Genomic DNA, 22,773 nt, shown 5'->3' with positions numbered 1-22,773 from the left:
TGTGATATGACAACCTACCTCTCCACATGGGTTTGAAACACCAGATCACGTGGAAACAATGAATGGAGTTGCTACTCGGTAATGGTTGAGTGCCATGTGACTGCGAACTCATTTGATTACTACCTGGTGGCCACCGAAAGGACTACTACAGGATCCATCCGGTGTGGACCACTGATATTTGCATCTGTCCTTAAACTTTACTGTTTCCTTATCTGCCAAATAACGTACATATAGTTCAAAAGTGAAGCTCCCTCTTAACATTTTTAACTGCCTTCCTTTCTTGCTTTCTTTTTTATGTTAATGTCACCTCTGTTCTCCCTAGAAGGCAAATTGCAAGTTCAGAGCTCACTTTAGGCTTTTCTCTCTCCCAGCCTTGAGGTAACCAAGTCCTGTGCATTCTTCCTTTTACATTCCTAAAATTCATTATTTCTTTCTTTTTTCTTTTCTCCATGGCCGCTATTCCAGTTGGGGCCTACCACCTCAAACTTGGGACACAGCAACAATCTCTCTGCCTTGAGTCTCTTTTCCCTTTTGCCCAGCCTCCACACTACTATCAATTCAATCTTGATAAATGACCACTGGTTATGGCTGCAGGCTACATTCTCCCACCTCAACATCTTCAATAGATTTCCCACCCCACACTGTAAGTAAAAAATATTGCATCTAGCCTCAACATGCCTTCCCAGCCGTGGGCACACAGGTTTCTCTGTTTGTGACACTCACTGTACTATCCTTCCTCATTCCTGTGTTCTTGCTCACACTATTTCCAAGGCCCCTGCTTCCTTCCTCTCCAAATCACACCCCATTTTCCAAGCCCAGCTCAAGACCCACCACCCCATGAAGATTTCTTGGGTCCTCACTGTTCACCATGATCTCATGTATCAAAGAAATTCTAACAGTGGAGTGTTGAAAAAGTTAATAATCAATTAACTAACTCCCCCTTGATATTTTGTGTATAGTTGTCTCAGAATAAGGTTAACTTAAATAGTATTGTTTATTGAGTGTCTTGCATATTTATCCATGTTGCTAGGTTTTACTTGAAGGCAGGAATTGTGTAATATCCATTTGGTTTCCCCTAGAGCAGTGGTTCTCAACCTTTCACCTGGTATAGAAACATCTGGAGAACACATTAAAAATCCTCCTGGATTCCACCCCCAGAGGTGCAGTAAGATCTGAGTAGGACCCAAGTATCTGTTTTTCCAAGAAGTTCGAAGTGCTGCTGCTGCTGCTGCAATAGCTGGGTGCTTTCAAGCATCTCACGCTGTACATAAAAACTAATCTGTACTTACGGATACTCAGTAGTGAGGTTTTTCTCTTTTCTCCCATTTCAACTTCACATTCTGTCACTTCTTCTTCCTTTTAGATTGATTTTGAAGATGTGATTGCCGAACCAGAAGGAATACACAGTTTCGACGGCATCTGGAAGGCCAGCTTCACCACCTTCACTGTGACGAAATACTGGTTTTACCGCTTGCTGTCGGCCATCGTGGGCATCCCCCTGGCACTTCTCTGGGGCATTTACTTCGCCATTGTTTCTTTCGTGCACATCTGGGTAGTTGTGCCATACATTAAGAGTTTCCTGATTGAGATTCAGTGCTTCAGCCGTATCTATTCCATCTGCATCCACACCCTCTGTGACCCACTGTTTGAGGCTACTGGCAAAATATTCAGCAATGTCCGCATAAGTGTACAGAAAGAAATATAAATGACATTTCAAGGATAGAAGTATTCCTGATTCTTTTTTTTTTTCCCTTTGAATGTTCTTGGTGCCGATATCAAGTTTTAAGTTGCTAGTACAGCAACAATATATGAGTGAATTTTCTTGGTTCATAACAAAGAAATCACTCTCTTAGTTTTCATAACGATTATGTGTCTCTTCTGAGCTATTTCATCTAATTTTTTTTTTGGTCTAAATTTTTAAACCCACTTAAAATGTTTTCTTTGCATTTTTATTTGCATGTGGGGTCATTATTTTATTGCCTGAGATATGAACGAGAGAAATATGAAGAACCAGTGACCTCAACTGCCTATTCTAAAATGTTGACCATTTTATGGTAAGGGAAGAATTCCGGGCTATGGCCATTTGTTGCACAAATATGTGGCTGGTTTTAAGCAAATTCTTCCCTTACCATCTGCAGTGTTAGTGGACTGCTGTCACTCATTTTAATGATCCAATGGGATCAATGATATTTATCAAATTAGAAAACCTACTCTGCATTCACACAGTCTGACTTACCCTTCTTAAAATGTGATACTCTTTGTCCTGAATATTTGTTACATAGATAATGAGACTTAAGTGCCTTCCTGTTCATCATACTTTCCTTCTCAAATGGGGGTCTCGCTGGTCAGTTTTCATTAAGTCAGCAACCTCTCTGGAGACCAAAATTAGAGAATCCATTACCTAGTTCTCCACACTTGTTTCTGACTCTGAGAACGGAGTCGGATGAAGTTCCCGTCTGCACCTGCTCACACACCGTCTTTATCTATATCGAGTATGGTCCATCTCAGCCAATGAGATGAATTAAGGAGGACCAATGGGGCCGAGTCCTCTCTGGACTGGCAGGCGTGGAAGCCAGCTTTCCTGCCTCTCTTCAGCTGAATGAGGCCAGCATGTCTATTCAGCTTCATTTATTTCCAAGAATAATCACACTTTCCTGACTCCAAACTAATCCATCACCGGGTGTTTTAGTGGCCGAACATTGTGTTCCCTTTTCAGCTGACCGGTGGGCCTCCGGGGAGAGGCTCATAAAATGGAGGCCATTGTGTGAGCCTGTCAGAGTTGTCGCACATGTGACCCCTTCAAAGTAAAGCACTGGCAGCCGCCTGTTATGCTGTGACACGTGGCCCCGCTACCTGCCAGGAGCTTTGGACCTAATCCACGCATCACTCTGCGCAGAGAGAAGATGGGGGAGGAGGCGGTCATACAAGATTGGGATCGTTTTGCTGGAATAAATTCAAATTCTTCTAAACTCAAACTGAGGAATGTTACCTGTAAACCTGAGTCACACAGAAAGCGGCCTGGTACACCCAAAAGCTTTTTATTCCGCCTGCTCATAGTAAGATTCTGCCCTTGGGGAATTGATGTTTAACCTTCAGGTATGCTTTCACTTTTAGTTTCATACACTTGTTGGAATTCTGCTTGATGGGTTTTTTATTTGTTGTTGGGGTTTTTTTGGGTTTATTTTTGCCTCTTCCAGTTTTTCTGACACTTTACTTACCAACTTGTTACCGACTTTGATGCTTTGCATTTAAAACAGACACTGGCATGGACATAGTTCTACTTTTAATCTGTGTACATACTGAAAATGTACTACACCGCATACTTTTTTAAATGTAAAGATATGCTTCTCTCTATGTGAGGAAGATCACTTGGGAAATGGCTTTGTGATTCAACCTGTAAGCTGTGCATCCCAAGGCATGTCTGTTCTACATATATGCTTAGTTTCCTGTGCAAATCAAATGCTGGCCCGAAAGAGTGCTGAAATTTTATATGCTTACTGATATATTTTACACTTTTTTATCCTGCATGGCCTGTAAAGGTTATAAGTCTACACAATAAAAATGTTTAACAGTTCTACAGTCAGCTTTATTATTTCCCCCCCAAAACAAATACATACATGTCAGGGCCTGTGTGCGTGTCTGTGTAGTACATAGTGTGTGTACATGTTTGTAGGGCGTTTGTGGGAGGGTGTAGTCTTCCACTTTTCAGATATTGTAGTCATTTAAGTGGGATCGTTCTCCTAAGGCCATTGCCTGTCATGAGTTACTTTAGAGAAAAGTTATAATTCATAAGAAAGATTTGTTTAGCAGTTTACCCAGTGCTTTATTATATGTCATCTAATTTGAGCCCCTAATAACTTTGTGTGCTGGATATTAATATTCTCGTTTAGTAAATGACGCATTCAGGGAGTATGCCTTGAATTTTGCCCTGTCGTAACTAGAATTTCTTTAAAAGGCATATTTTACAAACAATTTATTTTTTGGCCTGGGGTTAGATTGAGTAAGTTTAAAAACAGAGTTTCTGTATTGGTCAAAGTTCTCCAGAGAAATAGAACCAATCAAAATGTATGTATATAAAATATATATGAATATGTAAGGAATAGTATGTATTTAAAGAGGTTTATTATAAGAAATTGGTTTGCACAATTTATAGAGGTGAAGAAGCCTCAACGTCTGCAGGATGAGTCAACACAAAAAAAACCAACACAAAACAAACAAACAAACAAACAAAAACTCACAATGTTCCAGTTCAAAGTAAGTCAGACAGGAAGAATTTATCTTACTTAGAAAAAGATCAGCCTTTCTGTACTATTCAGTCCTTCAACTGATTGAATGAGGCCCACCCACACTAAGGAGAGAAATCTGCTTTACTCAGTCTACTGATTTAAAAGTTAATCTCACCCAGAAACACCCAGAATAATGTTTGGCCGGATATCTTGGCATCCTAGTCGACGTGCATAATTAATCATCACAGTTTCCAAACACAATTTTGCAAAGGTGATCTAATTTCTCTCACCCTGAAATCCCTTTCATGCGGTCCCCTCTCTTCACTGGGCTATCAAGAAAGCACTAAGTCTGCTTATTTAGTAACCCTGTCTGGCATTTCTGTTAAAAATCCATTTCTAGTCTGCAGCGTGGAGCTTCTGACTCAGACCTTCTCTGATGCAGGTGCTGATATTTAAATGTCTGGCTTATAATTATAATTCATATTTATAAAATTGGGAGTGGAGGGGAGAGGTAGAGAAAGACACTTAACGTAACACAAAAGAGTGAATGGCAATCATGAAAAAAATGTATTAGAATGAAATAATAAAAATCAAAGCCATGAGATATAATTTTGCTTAAGGTTGCAGTGAACAAAAAAATAAATAAATAATACCCAGATTGGTGAGGGTTCAGGGAAGCAAGCGCATTCATCAGTGCTTTGGTGAGTGCAGTTGGTACAAGTCTTCTGGGGAACAATTAAATGTACACATGATGGATCCAACAATGTCACTTAATAAAAACAACAGAGGCATACCAAGGTTCATCATCAGGGGTGCTCATTAGTTGATTGTCAATACTAGAAAATATTGGAAACAACATATTTAGAAATATGGAAACAGTTAAATAAAGGATGGTATATACATTTAATAGGCTACTAAATAGGCTTTTAAATATTTTTATGTAGTAGAACATTTAATGACATAGGAATATGTTTACTTTTTACATTTTTAAAAATTTTATCTTTATTGTTGAAAGTATTATAGATGTCCCTTTTGTTTGTTTATTTCCCATTGATCCTTTCCACCCCACGCCTGTCCCTACCAGGCCTTCACCACTGTATTGTCTGTGCCCATGGGTTTATGTTATAATATTAATTTTAAAAGTAAAGTTAAAAACTGTATGTGAAATATGCTGCTACTTTTTTGTTTAAAAACAAATGGTGGGGGGGGAGGAATCATTATATCATTTCCAAGAGCCCAACAGGCACTTTCCAGGCGGTATGTCATTTATACAAGGTTTCAAACTGGAATTGCTGCCCTAATTTCACAAATGAGATATAGGCTTAGAGATCACCAATTACATACCATAAGCATTGGAGCTCTTATTTAATCCTGTGAGTCTGAGACCAAAGCCCTGACCCTCCCTCTTCTTAATCCTCCTGCTCTGTGTGATTTCTGAGCCCTAAGCTTGCCTCCTCTTCTGAAGGCTTCCTTTTCCTGCTGGCTTGTGGAATCATAATCAGCAAGTAATGTGAGCAGAATTGGAGTAAACTTTAGCAATAGTTACATAATAGTAGTTAAAACGGAATAATCTCTGCATGCCAAGCATTATTCTATATACTTTAATATATTTGTTCATTTCATCTTCCCAATAACCCTAGATAGCATGTATTATCATTATCATCTCAACTGTATGGATAAGACATTTAGGCACAGAGAAGTCAAATAATTTGCCCAAGGTCACACAGTCAGTAATTGACATGGAGACTGGCTCAGAGTCTGGAATCAGAACCACAGCAATCAACAACAGAATTACTGTTAATGCCAACAACCAGAAAGCAAGTTGTGTCTCTACTGAGAACAACTAATGCAAATGAAAACATTTTACATTTAAAATATTTTTAAAAATCAAATTTCTCTCACAGATTACCCCAAATTTTGATGTAAAGATTTAAATATATATAAAATGTGTTTTTGTAATAGTGTACATTCAATCACATTTTGGTTTAATGACTTTTGGGACAATAGGATGACCAAGTGACAACAATGTACAGACTCCAGGACAGACATTTCAATTGTGGAAAGAAACAAACCTTTGAAAGTAATAAGATGGCAGGATGGCAGCTGAGTGGGTGGATATTACACTCACCTCTTCCCAGGACAAAACTAGAATTACAATGGAAACACAGAGCAAGCAAACTAAATAACAAACTGAAGACTAGCTGAAAAGAAGCTTTATAACCAAGGATTCATAAAAGAAAACACATCAAAACTGATAGGACAGGTGGAGATGGGAAAGGGGCTGGCCCTTCTCCCACGGGTCGGGGAGGTGGGGGGGTGGAAGGGCTGGGGACAAGGGGCTGAGATTCTGGAGGGATATCTCAGCTGTGTGTGTGTGTGTGTGTGTCGGGGCGGGGGGGTGCTCCCACCAAGCCAGGCTCCCCAACCCAAAGCACCAGAGATAGAAAAAAGCACCCACATAACACCTGGCTATGAAAATCAGCAGGGAGCCTGTCTGCAGAGAGAGCAGGAATTCTGCTGGAGACACAGGCCCCCTACAGAAGAGCCAGCACACAAAACCTCATTTGAAGCCACTCGCCCTGAGCTCCAGGGAAGGAGGGCAGAGTGGACTACAGTTGCGTGAGGAAAGTTGAAAAAATAAAATTGTTGGATGGTTAGATGGACAGATGAATGGTTTGATGCTAAGACTATACTAGAGACTATGAAGGCATGAAGTGACAAATTTCTGCTTTAGCACTAAGAGAGTCATGAAGAAAGTCACCTAACCCATTCTGAAATAAATCACAGCATTATCAACAACATACATGCCATTTTTTTCCCACTTCACCTTATTTTTCCATGAAGTTTTTCCCCCATCAAAACTTTCTGTAAGGTACCCATTTGAACATTTTTATATGTCAAAACATTAGTTTCCCCAATGAAAACTTTAGCAAAGACTACCATGGATATTGGACATATATTTTTTTTTTATTTGAATGATAGCAAACACATGTTAATGCAGTTATTAAGAGGGAAAATGATTTCCCAGCAGCTGCTGATTTCACCAGTTCCACTATGTGATGAGTCATTCAAACTTCCACAGAGTTAAAAGTTACAAGTGAGGAAGAAGGAGGTTTTTTTATTGTGATGAGAGAGGAGTGGGAAGAATTAGACCTGGCAAAGTGAATAAAATCAACTGAAATGAGAATTTGATGCTATAGAAAGTTAAATAATTTGTATGTCAAATGAAAAAACAAACAAACAAAAAAATCACTGTACACCTTCCTAGTATTTTAACAGAACAGCTGGGAACAAACAAGCTAACATGTGAAAAGTGGCATAGAGGGTGGGGCGTTTGCAACAGGAAGAACGCAGTCATTTTTGTTGTTGTTTTTTAATAAAAAAGGCAGCAGCTGCCAGTCCGAGCTACTCTATGAATGGGTAACAAAGAAACCTCCTGGCCTTCATTTTTACTAATATGATGCCAACTATTAATGAGATGATCACTGTCCCAAGGCATTAGAACCCTTTTTGAAAGTCTGTTTCTTAAATCCTTCATCACATTGCACAACCTCTTAGGAAAGGTCAGATGTAGTTACCTGCCAACTCCAAAACAGGAAGTTCTGTCCACTGCATGGCACTGGGGAGAGCCCTGTGAGATGCACAGCGCAGTGTTCACATTGACGGCTAGAATTTGGGTTGACACTGACTACATTTTCACCATGATTATGTTATTTGCTCCATTGCATTCATGTTGCCCTCAAAATAAAAATAGCTTTAATTTACTAAGCACATACCATATGCCAAGCAGTGTGCTAAGCATCTTACAGATAATACTCCTAACAACAGCCCTATGACTTACATATAATTATCTAAATCAAATGAACACCATTATTCTGTTTTCAGGTCAGAAAATAGAAGCTTAGAGGAGTTAAGTCATTTACCTAAGATTAACTAGCAAGTTTAACAACCATGACTATTAACTCCAAAGCTCTTGTTTACGAAGAAACTCCCTACGCTCTTGAGAGAAATTGAAAATGCGGAACGCCATTTCGAAAGGATTACAATAGCCCTGTGTGTCATCCCGGAGAAAAAAACACCCAGTAAATGGTAAAAAGTCACGTATGCAAATAATTTATTCCTTATCCAAGGTTCTTTTCACAGAGTTGTTCACTTTATTCCTTCAACAAACTTTTATGGAGCAACTATTTGGCATAGTAGAGAAAAGAAAGATACGTAAGACAAAGATGGGTAAGACAAAGGCCTTTGTCTTCAAGAAGCTCCCTGAAGCATCAATGAAGGCAACTCCAGGATAGAGTTAATACTTTTCTATTCTTCTGCTGAGAAAATAGCTTTTAGTAAATAAAAACTATTGACAATAAATGTTATGGTTTAATGCTGCAGCTTTAAAACTATGTCCTATAGAAACTAAAAGTAGCCCTGGCTGGTGTAGCTCAGTTGGCTGGGCATAGTCCCATGCACCTAAAGGATGTTGGTTCAACTCCCAGTCAGGGCACGTGCCTGGGTTGAGGGTTCAATCCCCAGTTAAGGGATGTGCAGGAAGCAACCGGTCAACATCACCAGGATTCTCTCTCTCTCTCTCTCTCTCTCTCTCTCTCTCTCTCTCTCCCCCCCTCTCCCTTCTTCTTTCTGTAAAAGTCAATAAAAAATATTTAAAACAAAAAAAGAAACCCAAAAGTAATAACTAACTCCCCTAAAAAACAGAGATGGGCTAGGGGTAGAGATGAAAAAAATAGCATCTACCACTTTCCTTCAAATAGACAAGCCCCATTTTAATTGCTTTTCATATTAATTTTCAGCATCATATTGTCTTTGACTATATAGTTCCATCATTAAGAAAATTGATTTAAAACCATTGATTGATAAAATAAAAAAAAACATTGATTAAATTGGTGAAATAAATGCACATTTTATACCAACTTAGATCTTAAATAAAATGTCAGTGCTTGTTTTTGTGATTGTCACTCAAATATGTTCCAACAATGTTTTGGAAGATGCATTCTCAACTGAGATAACCAAACAGAAAATATCTATAAAAACCATGAATAAATATCAATTAAAATATATAATAGCTTTGCAAAATCAAGCTTCAGTTCTAACAGTAATGAGTAATAATTTGAGTGGAATGAGTAGGAAAAAATTAGTAATGTCATTTTTATTCCTGTGGAGGGAATAATTTACCAGTGAAGTTTTGGGCATTAGGAAAAATATCCAGATGATGTCAAATATTGCTCAAGACAATTTACAAATAGAATATAAGCCTTCAATACCTACATTGGACTAGAACAATTTCTTTAGATCTTTCACCCTCAATCTTAAACAATAATAAATGTAAATAACAAGTCATCCTATAGCAAATATAAATTTTTTTAGCTTAGAAGCAGGAACCTATAATTAAGTCCTCAGCCAAACTCAGAACCATCTGTGTAACCTTGGATAAGTCTCAAAACGACATGCATTCACTTAAACTGGCTACCATAATGCCTCCTGCCTCATTAGATTGTGGTTCAAGTGAAAATGCCTAAAACAGAGCCACATCTCATGGGAATTATAGGGGGGATAGATGGTGATGGAAGGAGATTTGAATTGTAGGGGGTAAACACACAACAGAATGTGTAGATGGTGGATTATAAAACACCTGAAACCTATGTAATTTTATTAACCAATGTCACCCCAATAAATTCAATAAAAAAGAAAAAATCTATAATAATAAAAGTGTAATATGCTAATTAAACCGGACGTCCTTCCGGACTAACTTCCAGACGAAGCTGGGGCTGCAAGGGAAGCCCGGGTCCCAGGTGCCAGAGGGAAGCTGGTGCCAGCAGCTGGGGGAAGGAAGGCCTACTCTTGCATGAATTTCGTGCATTGGGCCTCTAGTTAATTAATAACACACAATAATCTTAAAAAATAAAGTTACAGACAGCCCCTTACTTCATCACCCTGTCATTCTCTCTAGTGCCTCTGGGTTACTGTCCTGCTCTTCATAACACATTTAAGCCATTCTCTAGTGTGTCTTCATAGACCACATTTCTACTCATGCTCATCCATGTGGACTAAGTCAAAATGCCAGGACATTTGTCCCAGACCCTGAGCACCTACCTAGAGCTCAGGCGACATCTTCTCCTAATTTGTTGTATTGGCCAAGAAATCCTGACTTAGTTTCCACCTAGGATTTCCTGAGATCACTTTGGCTTCTCCTGAGACTGAAACCCTTTTGGGTTCAGAGGATTTGGCTGTGATCTTCCGCCCTGCAGCCCTGCATGGTCCTTCGAAGCCTTCTCTTCCCATCCACAGGGGCCTGAACCCTATTCTCCATGTTCCTGCCACTCACCTCTTCAAACCAAACCTACGCTCTCAGAGCAGATACAACTTACCATCTTACTCCAAGACTCCCCATTGCTTGGAGACCAGCATCTGTGCTGAACCCACCAGATCAACACCAGCCACACTGGAGAGTGGACTTTGGTCACTGGGGCAGAGACTGGCTAGTTTGTAAAAAAAACCAACTCATTTCTCTTCCCCCCTGGACATACAATTAGACTACATTTCCCAGCCTTTCTTGCATGGCCATGTGACTCAGATCTGGCACTGGAATTTGGGCAGAAATTACATGCTTTATTTCCAGGCCTGAGTCATAATTACCTCCCATGTGTTTCTCCGTCTGTTGGCTGGACATCTAGACCAAGGGCATCTATGAAAACCATGTGTTCAAATGGCAAAGCATCCCTCAGCTTGGATCCTCCAAAGACTGTGTAGAGGAAAGTGCCATGCCCCACCCTAATCTCCAAAACTAATGGACACTTAAATGAGGAGAAGCTGAGCAATTAAGGTTTCAGGATGTATCTGTTACAGCCACTGCACTTACATTAACCAATGCGGCCACCCATGGCAAAGGCGAGGCCTGCCTCCAAGCTGACTCCCCGCGTGTCTGCAACCTGTTTCCCACTTGCAGTGGTGGAGGTCCCAGCTTTCTGCACTTTCTCGGGGTGTGTAGATGGGTAAGAGACACCGTCCAGAAAATGTTTCTCAAGGGAAAAGCTTTGACTTTTCCATGTTTTGTAATCAGAATTTTCCATGGTCACAGTGAGTCAGAGGCAAAGCAAAGAGTCCTGTTATCCCTCTGCTGGGGTATCTCTCTTACGCAAAATGGGGTCTAGAACCTGTGCTTAGGGAAGTGGAGAATCAATCACAAGAAAGGTCATGAAACCAGGGTCCGACTTTCCAACATAGACCATTGAGGAGACATCAAGCCCACCAACCTCCAACAAGCAAGGAAGTTTAAAATCAGCTGCACATGCCCTGCTGGTGTTGCTCAGTGGTTGAATGTCAACCCATGAACCAAGAGGTTGCTGCTTTGATTCCTGGTGGGAGCTCATGCCCAAGTGGCAGGCTTGATCCCCAGTAGGGGGCATGCAGGAGGAGGCCAATAGGTGATTCTCTCTCAAATGGATGTTTCTCTCTCTCTCTCTCTCTTTCTTTCTCTCTCTCTCTCTCTCTTTCTTCTTCTTCTTCTTCTTCTTCTTCTTCTTCTTCTTCTTCTTCTTCTTCTTCTTCTTCTTCTTCTTCTTCTTCTTCTTCTCTCTCTAAAATCAATAAAAAAAACATACAAGAAGAAAACCCTTTACATGAGCCGTATAATCCCTTTTTAGTTTAAATATAGTACTGTTCTCTAACCCAGCCAAGTGACTTTATCTCATCAGTATCTTTTTGCCATTAAAAATGCACATCCTCATTGTTCAATCTGTAAACTACATTGTCCAATTCCTTTGTACAAAGAAGCAAATTAAAAAGTACCACCCTATGGTGTCACCGCACTGAGCAGCTAAGTGCTGCCACCCAAATGCATAGCAAATTAGTTTAAAAACTGGAAAAAACATGTCTTAACAGGATGTCTTGAGGTTCCCTACTCTGCGCTTGGTCACCACAGCCAGCTTGTTTGCTCCAGTGGACAGTTCACGCAGCTCCCGCAGGGAATTTAGGAACTGCTTCCTGGGCTCTGCCCTGAGGAGAAAGATTCCTCAGAGTAGTGCAAAAGGCACAAGGCCGGGAAAGGGGAGGAGGCTCATGACATGTAGCAGGCCTCTGTCTGCAGAGAGATGGCTGGGCCTGGGAGGCCTTGCAGGACCTATATATAGCTCACCCTGTGACATCTTTGCACCTCAGCGTCATCTCTCACGCTAGCAAAGTTCTGTGAGACCAAATGTTTTACTCATTGTAGCAAGGCTCTGACTCACTGGTTTAAAAAGAAAAAAATCTTTTTGAGAACAATAAGACCCATGGGGACAAGAGAGTTCCAAAAAATAATAATAATAAAGGAAACAGTTGAGTATTACTGCAGGCTAAATAAAAATATGAAGGTCCTGGAAAACTTTTCCAGAAGGCTTCCACTAAGTTATTTATTTTATTTTTTTTGCTACAGCACAAGTCCAAATTGAACCCAGCACTAGTTTATAATGTCCAATGTGTTCTGAAAAACACAAGCCCATTCTTATAATGAGTGTTTGCAAAACGAAAATGTGAGTGCCGACTACAGACCAGCACTGTCTCACCGCCTTTGAGGGGCTGGCTCAAATTGCAGAGGCACCACATTCAAGTGGCGGCCTGTTTTGGTTTGGTCTTGAAAACACCTTACAGACAAATTGAATATTTGTTAGCCAATCATCTTCTAAATCTGTGAATAACTTAGTACAGGGGTTGGCAAGCTTTTTCTGAGCCAGATAGTTAGTATTTTTAGGCTGTGCAGAACATGTGGTCTTTGTCACAGCTAGTCGACTTTGTCACTCCACACATTGACTGTGTTCCAATAAAACTCAGTTTATTAGAAAAAAGTGGGTGGAGGAGCCACAGTTTGCTGACCGCTGACTCAGTGGCCAGAGCCAGTGTGGATGAGGCCAGGCTCACAGGTGCTACCCAAGGCTTCACCCTGTCCTGTGGCCAGAGATGTCCCCATACCCCAAGTGAGCAGTCTGTTTCACAAACCCGCTCCTGGCCAAGAACACCAAGCAAGAGTCAACGAATCTATCCCTGTGTTTCTATCAGCACCACAGGATTATTAACTCAAACTCTATTGAAGAAACAGAAAGTTACTAGAAATCTAAAAATGTCTCTTTTCATAGGGCAAAAAGCATGATGGAGTTGGGTGAGAAAGAAGAAAAGTCTTTTTTTTTTTTTTTTAAGTCAGGATAACTTTTATAAGACAAGAATTTTGGAAGAGACCAGGACCTGATTTTGATCCAACCCAGTTGTGAAGGGCAGGTACAGAGTTGAGCACAACAAGCCTCATATGTAAGTAAGACATGACATCAGGGGAAGAAGCAGGACAATGGCATTTCTAAACCCGTCTGACCACCTGTCACCAGTACCAGTAGAAGTGAGCAACAGCATGGGGCTATGCTCATGGGGATCACTTGAGCACCTTTTCTCACTCTCCATCCTTGCGCTCAGTCCGACTTCCTCAGCTCTGCCCATCTTCGGAAGGTGGAATTGAGTAGCTATTAGAAAAGTGGGCTTTAGTGCAGTGTTTCTAGCCCCCAGGTAGGACTTCTGATCAAGGTAGCAGAACCGTCAAATGCTGTGCTCACCTCCACCCACGACCACAACATTGTGACTAAATTATAGGACCAGTCCCCTTGAGAACCACCTGAAGACTAGCTGAACAGAACACCTATAACTAAGGATATAAAGAAGCCACAAGACTGGTAGGAAGGGTGAAGATGTGACAGGGTTTGCCCCCACACACGTGTGGCAGTTGAGAATCAACTGGGCAGCACAGGTTCCCACCGAGAAGTAAGGAATACTAGACCCACACTAGGCTCACCAGCCATAGCACCAGTACTGTAAAGAGGAGTCCCCACAACATCTGGGTGTGAAAATCAGTAGAGACTCAGTCCAGGTGAGACAGAGAGCTGCTGTAAATCCAGGTATCCTCCCAAAAGGGCTGAGCAGTCTCACTTGTTCACAAACACTCGCCCTAAGTTCCAGAGAAGGAACAGTATCTCAGAAAGCACCAGGGACATATGGGGACGAACTGAATTGTGTGGCTTCAGGGAGAGGGTTGGAGGGGCAGCCCTCCAGGGGACTAAAGTGCTGGCAGGTGCCAGTGTTCCTCTGTTGAGGCCTACTCCCCGCCCCCCCGCCCCCCGGCCCCACAGCCTGCAAGTGCAGGTGGGCATGAGGTCTGAGTTTCCATTAACCTGGCTAGCACTTATTGCCCCAACCTGGTGATTCCAAGACCCTGCCCCACCAATTCACAAACCTCTTTCAGAGGCTAAATCACACAAGCAGCCAGTCTGGGCCTGCACTGTGAGTTTTCCTAAACTCTCTAAAAGGTCCACAAACCCCAAACAAGGAACCTCTGGTCTTGGCATGTCCTGTACCTCTTGCAAAGTGGCCCCAAGCCAAGCTCACAGCAAAACCACTGCCAGCACAGGCTGCTAATAGCCGCAGATCACTTTATCGCTCCTACCATGTGGCCCCAGGCCGGACAAAGGTAGGGGTTGACCAGCACTGGAACCACTCCCAAGAGGCCCCAGAACCAGCATACCTAGTGGCCTGTTTCAGACCACACCAGAACAGAACCCAATTAGCACCACAAGTAACAGAATTTCTTCCTTTATAAGGCTGAATAATCCTATATAATAAAGAGGTAATATGCAAATTGACCATCATGCCTTCACACAAGATGGCCACTCCCATGTGGTCATAAGATGGCCACACCCATGTCATCACAAGAAGGCTACGCCCATGTGGTCACAAGATGGCCACCACAAGATGGCTGGCAGAGGAGAGTAGTTGTGGGTGACCGGGCCTGCAGGAGAGGGAGGGCAGTTGGGGGCAACCAGGCCTACAGGGGAGGGAGGGCAGTTGGGGGGGACCAAGCCTGCAGGGAAGGGCAGTTAGGGATGACTGGGCCAGCAGGGGAGGGCAGTTGGGGGTGACCGGGCCAGCAGGGGGGCAGTTAGGCGTCAATCAGGCTGGCTGGGGAGTGGTTAGGGAGTGATCAGGCTGGCAGGCAGAAGTGGTTAAGGGCAATCAGGCAGGCAGGCAGGCAGGCAAGTGGTTGGAAGCCAGCAGTCTCAGATTGTGAGAGGGATATCCGACTGCCTGTGGGATTGGGCCTAAACCGGCAATCGGACATCCCCCAAGGGGTCCCAGATTGGAGAGGGTGCAGGCTGGGCTGAGGGGCACCCCCCCCCCAGTGCACAAATTTCATGCACAGGGCCTCTAGTATTCTATAACATGTATCTGTTACCAAATCCAAGGTCAGCTGCCTGCTACCAAGACATGTGAGACAGGTGCTGGTGAGGAGAGAGGTTTATTCATGTTCTGGTGACCTGAGAAGATGGCAGACTTCAATCCTAAAGACCATCTTAACATCAAGGTCAAGCCAGTAATTCTTATAGGGTAGAAGTAAGGGGATGCAGACATGTGGTCTGTCTTCTTGGTGGTCCCAATATAGATGTTTAATGTCAGCATTCTGGAACTAGCCTGCATCAGATGAATTTCTGTAGTTGGATGATTTGTGCCAGCAGGAATCGTGTGATCAGGCAATTTCTTGTTCATATGGGAACTGGAACTCTGAATCCTGCAATGTGCTTGTAAACAAACTTAGTATAAAATTTCCCTTTTATGAGATTTGGTTGTGTTAGTGCATTTTATTCTGGTTCTTGTTTTATAGTTAGTTGGAATAATATAAAGTTTTCATAATTTTATTGCAAGAGCCTAGATGACTCAAGTTAATATAGTCAAACCTTGGTTCTCATCTCGAACAATTTGGTTCTTGACAAAGTTGTTCATGGGAAAAAACGTCTCGGTTGTCAAACAAAAGAATCTGACAACCCTTTCATGCTGATACCAGTGTGATCAGTCACATGTCTCCCAGGCAACAAAAAAAATGAGAGAATGCAAGAGTATGAGTCAGTTTACTTGTTAACATCTCAGGAAATTATGCTGTGAATATTTTCATGCTTTTTTGCTTTTGTTGTTTCTTCTTATTATTAAACTAGAAGCCCAGTGCAAGAACATTCATGCACTCAGGGAGTCCCTTGGGTTGGCCTGCCCCCTCTCACAGTCCTGAAGCCCTCAGGGGATGTCCTACTGACAGCTTAGGCCTGCCCTCTTAGGCCCACTCTCCCCAGGGAGCGGGCCTGAGCCGCAGTCTGGCCTCCCTCTGCGGGAGGCAACTGGGCTTATCAGGGGAAGGCGCCTCCCCCATTACCCCGTCGCTACTGCTGCCTCTGGCCTCCCTCTGTGGGAAGCGACCAGGCTGATCAGGGGAAGGCACCACCCCCATCACTCCACTACTGCTGCCACTGCTAGCTGCCATGGCTGTGAGGCCTGAGCCCAGGGCCTCACAGTCGCTGGGGCTCACAGCTGCCTGAGCCCACAGCTGCCTGAACCCCAGGCCTCGCAGCCACTGGGGCTCACGGCTGCCCGAGCCCCGGGCCTCACAGCCGCCATGTCTCATGGCTGCCTGAGCCCACTATTTCCTAAGCCCCAGGCCTAACAGCCACCGAGTCTCAGGGCTACCTGAGCCTACGGCTGCCTGAGCCCCGGGCCTCGCAGCCACTGTGGCTTTTTCTGGATGGACATCCAGATGGATGTCTAGAAAACATTTGCTCTAATTAGCAGATTACCCTTTTATTAGTATAGATATGTACAGTAAGTCACCATGGGTCCCAAGAAGGTTAGTGTAACAGCAAAGTGAAATAACAACCACAGGCAATTGAGAAAGGTTAAAATAGGGAATCATTTGGGCAAAGGAAACAGATTAATTCAATGTACATTATTTCTAATGGGGAAAAAAATGATTTGGTTTTCGAACAAATCACTTCTTGAACAGCCTTCCAGAACGAATTAAGTTCGAGAACCAAGTTTCCACTGTATTCTTCTAGTTTTTCCTAAAGTTAATATAGTTTGTCCTATGTGGTTTAAAATATCTTTCAGCTATAACATGTTAGGATTCCCTTTAACTCTATATTCTAACCAAGGTTAGTATTGTTAGTCCTATACAAGTTAAAGACAAGTATCACATGATCTCACATCTATGTGGAATCTAATGAACAAAATAAACTGATGAGCAAAACAGATCCAGAGACATTGAAACATGCAACAGACTGACATATTTCAGACAGAGGTGGGGACAAGAAGAGATTAAACCAGTGATGGCGAACCTATGACATGCGTGTCAGAGGTGACACGCGAACTCATTTTTTTGGTTGATTTTTCTTTGTTAAATGGCATTTAAATATATAAAATAAATATCAAAAATATAAATCTTTGTTTTACTATGGTTGCAAAGATTAAAAAAAATTACTATATGTGACACAGCACCAGAGTTAAGTTAGGGTTTTTCAAAATGCTGACACGCCGAGCTCAAAAGGTTCGCCATCACTGGATTAAACAAAGAACTTATATGCATATATGCATAGTCATGAACAAACAATAGTGCAGGGGAGGCTGGAGAGGGGTAGAGAGGGTCAAGTGGTGGGGGATTTGTAACACTTTCAACAGTAAAGTTTTAAAAGAAAGGAAATGAAAATAGTCTCTCAAAGAGCTACCAGCATTCCCATGTTCATTGCAGAATTATTCACAATAGCCATAATATGAAAACAATCTAAATGTCCATCAATGGATGAATGGATAAAGAAAATGTACAAACATAGAACAGAATATTATTCAGCCTCAATAAATGGAAATTCTATCATTTGTGACAACATGGATGAAACTGGGGGACAACATTATGCTAAGTGAAATAAGCCAGATACAGACAGACAAATATTGCATGATTCATTGTAGATGGAATCTAATAAAAACCCCAAACTCAGAAACAGAGAGTAAAATGGTGGTCTCACCAGAGGCTGCAGGAAGTGAGTCATGGGGAGGTGTTGTTTAATGGACACAGAGTTTCCATTTTGCAAGATGAAAAAAATTCAGGAGATGGATGATGGTGATGATTGTACAAGTTTATGAATACATTTAATACCTCTGAACTGTACACTTAAAATGGTTAAGACAGTAAATATTATGTTATATGGATTTTACCACAATAAAAAAGTAGAGAAAAAAAGAAAACAATTAAAAAAAGTCAATAAATAAAAATGCAGTATATGATCATGGTTACATATATACCAGACATTGTTTATTCACTCAAATTTTAAAAGCATTTGGGTCACTTCCACCTTTTGGCCATTGTTAATACTGCTGCTATGAACATGAGTGTACAAATATCTCTTCAAAACCCTGCTTTCAAGTCTTCTGGACAAATATGCAGAGTGGAACTTCTTGATCTCTTCTTAAGCTCTTCTCCTGGCCTCCATGCCTCCTTATGGTGGGCCACGTAGAGTCCATGGCTTTTCTCAGGGTGGCAAGAGCTGGCTACCCTTTCTATGGACAAGTTCTCCCCTGTGTCTCTTACCAGGGTTGTACTTGCTGCCTTGTTGTGTCTTCACACTTTTAGTCTTGGGATAGTCCAATAATTTTCTACACATGATCATTCATTCACTGATCAAATAAATATTTACTCTTAGGTTGAGACATGAGGACTGAGCATGTGCTGGCCTGGTGGAAAGTGGAGGGGAGAAGAGCCTTTGGAACCAAGCTAATGGCATGTGTGAAGACTTAACCTTGAGTCCCCTCCTCTCACTTTCCCTGACTTTTACTACATGCTCTTCTCCATCAGGCCACACACCCCTTGGCTTCCAACAGAACCAGTGACCCCTCCTAGCACCTTCCTGATTCTTCGACCAGGAGTGGTTCTCCTTGACCTTCCTCTGACCCAGGGCAGCCTCACTGCCTCCAGCAGCTCCTCACTTGCTTATTTCACAACAGATCTCGGAATGCACTGACAGCTGGAAGCAATGATTTTTTCCTCTGTGTTCTCTGGTGGACAAGGACAGGTTCTTTCTCTTGCCTGGGTCTTTTGAGATAGAAGCAAACCACCACCCAGGCAAAGGCCCCCTTGGACATTCCAGTCCCTTAGGGGAAAACATTCCTTTTTCTTTCCTTCCCCCTCTCCCCCCGCATATTTCCCCTTCAACAAATCAGATTGGCCGTTTGTATAACAGCCACTTTGCAGTATTGAACATTGATACAGATTCCTACAATCACTCATCAGTTGCTTCTTCAACAGAGAGAGGGAACTTTCTAAGAACAAAGCATCCCCTGGTATGCTGGTGGTCACATTTAAAGGGCAGCATCTCGGCTGCAAATCACATCCTCCAGTCTGCTCCTCTTTAAAACATGAAGAAAACGGACAGGAAATTGGTTCATTGCTTTGATCCATCAGGGCGTGGGGATGTTTTAAGTTAATTATTTCTTTTGTTTTATTGTGCCAAAATCTTTTTCAAGTAACTTGAACCAAAAGGCAAATATATGTTCCATTTATATTGGTTCTTTAAGGATAAAAAATAAGAGCAAAAGTAGCTTAACATTGTGTTTCACATCACTATGTGAAACTTTATCAAAGTTTCCAACATGCAGATTTAAAAAAATGAACTGCAGTTAGGATTTAAGAGGATGTTCTGTGGATCATAGTGTGCATGTGCTGCCATCTACTGGACATTTAGGAAATACAACTAGTTAAGCTGTTTAATAACAAAAGCAGGATTGTGGAAGAAAATTATGATACAAATGTAATTTTTATAATGAAGAAAAGTATCTGGATGGATGCATAGAATAAATCAATGTGATATTCAGTACAGCAATATTCTGCCTGGAAATACTCACTACTAAGGACTTTTCATTTTAATCTGCAGAGTAATGTTTGTTTTCTACTCTAGTGAAGATAGAATCACGGCATTCATGCTAGCAAAAGGATTTTCAAACGGTGGTTCCTTGATATGGTCAGAGAGAAGAGAATATTCATGTCATGCTCCATGTGGTATATTAAAGGTAGATATGTGAAACTCCTTTTTCCAAAATGTTGCAGCATAGGATAATCTATCTAATCACATTCTAAAAATATGTACTATAAATTATGCGCATACTGGTATATACAATTATGTGTTTACAGAAGCTAGCTGGTTTTTAAGGAACTGAACTCAATTACAGTCACAATGCTGCACTTTTCATGAGTAAAGTTCAATCTTCATTGCAGAAGGCAGTTCAGTGTTTTATAGTGCCTTGCAGTCATTACTGAAAACAATAATTACCTTTATATGGTGTTGTACACAATACACTCTATTGAGCTTTGACCTATAGTTACTCAGGAGAGATAAGTGCTATTCTTTGATTGGGTGACAGAAAAACACATGCGATCTGAATTTTTAATGTACAAAGTAACTCGTTCTGATTATTTGACATACATATGGGAGTGACAAGACTTTTGCATAGTACTTTTAAAATAAAGCAGAAATTAGGAGTAGAACAGGCATAGGTGTGGAAAAGATAAAATTCATTACAGGTATTAAAACCAACCTTTATGAGTCACATGTCATTTTTCTACTCATTTTGGCCAGATCCCCCTATGCATATGCACCTTGCTGAGAGAGGCCCTTTCAGCACCAAAATACTAAAAAATTGCTTTCAGTCACCTTACATTTTAGAGAGATGTGCATGTGTGTGAATATATATGTATATGTGTGTGAATATGTCTGTGTATATGTGTGTGAGTGTACATATGTGTGTGTTGTTGTTGGAAGAGTTGTTTATCTGGCAATAGGGGTTAAATAGAAAGTGTCTTCTATGTTGCTAAGGAGTCAAGACAAATTATGTGCTAATAAAAGAGACTAGTGGTTTTAATTTTAACTGCAAGAGAACAAAAGAAAGTATACCAAAAGCCCTAGCTGGCTTGGCTCCGTGGATAGAGTGTCGGCCCGCGGACTGAAGGGCCCTGGGCTCCATTCTGGTCAAGAGCACATGCCCAAGTTGCTCGATCCCCAGTAGGGGGCGTGTAGGAGGCAGCTGATCAATGACTTTTCTCTGATCATTGATGTTTCTATCTCTCTCTCCCCTCTCCCTTCCTCTCCTAAATCAATAAAAATATATTTTTTAAAAAAGAAAATATACCTAATAATAAATAATTTGGAAGGAATAAAATGGAATGAGTTTCTATCCAGAATCCTTGAGTTTTCAGGGTGGACTTTAAGAAAGCTACAATTTAAGTTTAATACAATTGAAAGAACTTGTCTAAGTATTTATTTTTTTAGGCAGCATAATAACAAAAAATAAATGTATTTCAGTATCTTATGAGATTCCTGGCTTTTTCTTTTTTAACAAAACTCTCAAATGTACAAAATTAGCTTACAAAAATAATTGTGAGGGTAGGCTTTGAATAAGTCATTAAAATCCTGTTTTAGTTCCTTGTTATAACTGTAGCATCCGTTTTTGTGTTTATTTTAGCAAAAACAAAATAATAATAGCCATGCTTCTTCAATTAATAACTTTGTTTTTATTCAGTGAACAACATATTCCAAGCTTCAAAATAGAGCTTGCATATACATCTGTTAAGAGACATCTCATAGGGTGCTAAAATTTGAAAAAACCTAAAATAAGTAAGATATTTACATTTTACCAATGATAACTCTCAGACAGACTCGAAGAAGAAAACAAACTTAACAAAAGTCATAGGAGCTAGTCAGGGCCAAGACTGGAGCCCAGCCTCCTTACTGTGAGTCCCATTGTTTAACTTGAATACCAAAGAGTAAGCTGTATCCATCCTGAGACTATGTCGTAACCTGAACAAACCTCACAGGGTATGTAAGAAAATGAAGTGGAATTTTTTAAATGGAGACTCTCTTAATATACTTTGTGAAAATTTAGCAGTACTCAAAACTAACACTAGGTGTCAGATCATTCGATGAGAAAAGTTACACCTGCTGAACACAGTTTTTGTTTAATAAAAAAATTATCTTCCTAAATTCATTGCAAAATATGGAGACTCTCTTAATATACTTTGTGAAAATTTAGCCGTACTCAAAACTAATACCAGGTGTCAGATCATTAGATTTGAAAAGTTACACCTGATGAACACAGTTTTTGTTTGATAAAAAAATTATCTTCTTAAATTCATTGCAAAATTGCATTTCATGGTAAGGGAGTGTTGCTTGTCCCTGTGGATTGGAGCAATATAACCAGGCAGCCCCTACTTCTGATCTATGTTCTAAGAAGAGAATAATATTTACTTTTCATAAGTCTAAATCAACTTTTGTTAATTATTTGGGACTTTTAAAATTGTTTCTTCTATGCATTTTAGAAAAAACCAAAATAGTCCAAACCACTTAACTGTAAAGACACGGAAAGTGGCATTCTACTTCATCTTACGATGTGTGCTTAATATCTGAAAGTGATGTGGCTCCGGTGCAAATATAAAAGCCTTTCCTTTAGCTAACTTAAGTGAAAGACACAAATATCAGGTGAGAAATGGAGGTTGAAACTCAGCCGGCAGAAGACAAGATAGCAGTGTGAACCCAGGGAAGGAGAGTGTTCTTGGCAGTGCATTTCAGAAGGCAGGTTCCAGCATGAGGGGTGGGAAAAGGCTCAAGTCCACGGCCAGCTGAGGGACTGAGAGGGCAGAGTGAACAGGGAAGCTTGGCAAGAGAAGGGAACA

The 22,773-nt window shown here is 41.1% G+C and overlaps 1 protein-coding gene across 2 annotated transcripts in view; it reads left to right on the top strand.

The window, feature by feature from the left end:
• CAV1 (caveolin 1) overlaps window positions 1-3,577 on the top strand; it is a 34,436-nt gene extending 30,859 nt beyond the window's left edge. For both annotated transcript variants that reach the window (XM_036328909.1, XM_036328910.1), the window contains exon 3: window positions 1,364-3,577. In XM_036328909.1, coding sequence (XP_036184802.1) covers window positions 1,364-1,705 — 342 coding nt within the window. In that variant the 3' untranslated portion in view covers window positions 1,706-3,577. The remainder of the gene's footprint in view (window positions 1-1,363) is intronic.
• The last annotated feature ends 19,196 nt before the right edge of the window (window positions 3,578-22,773 follow it).

Source organism: Myotis myotis, unplaced genomic scaffold, assembly GCF_014108235.1.
Source record: "Myotis myotis isolate mMyoMyo1 unplaced genomic scaffold, mMyoMyo1.p scaffold_m19_p_11, whole genome shotgun sequence".
Lineage (NCBI taxonomy): Eukaryota > Metazoa > Chordata > Mammalia > Chiroptera > Vespertilionidae > Myotis > Myotis myotis.
The sequence above is the reverse complement of the archived record's forward strand: the minus strand, read 5'-3'. Positions and strand labels throughout refer to the sequence as shown.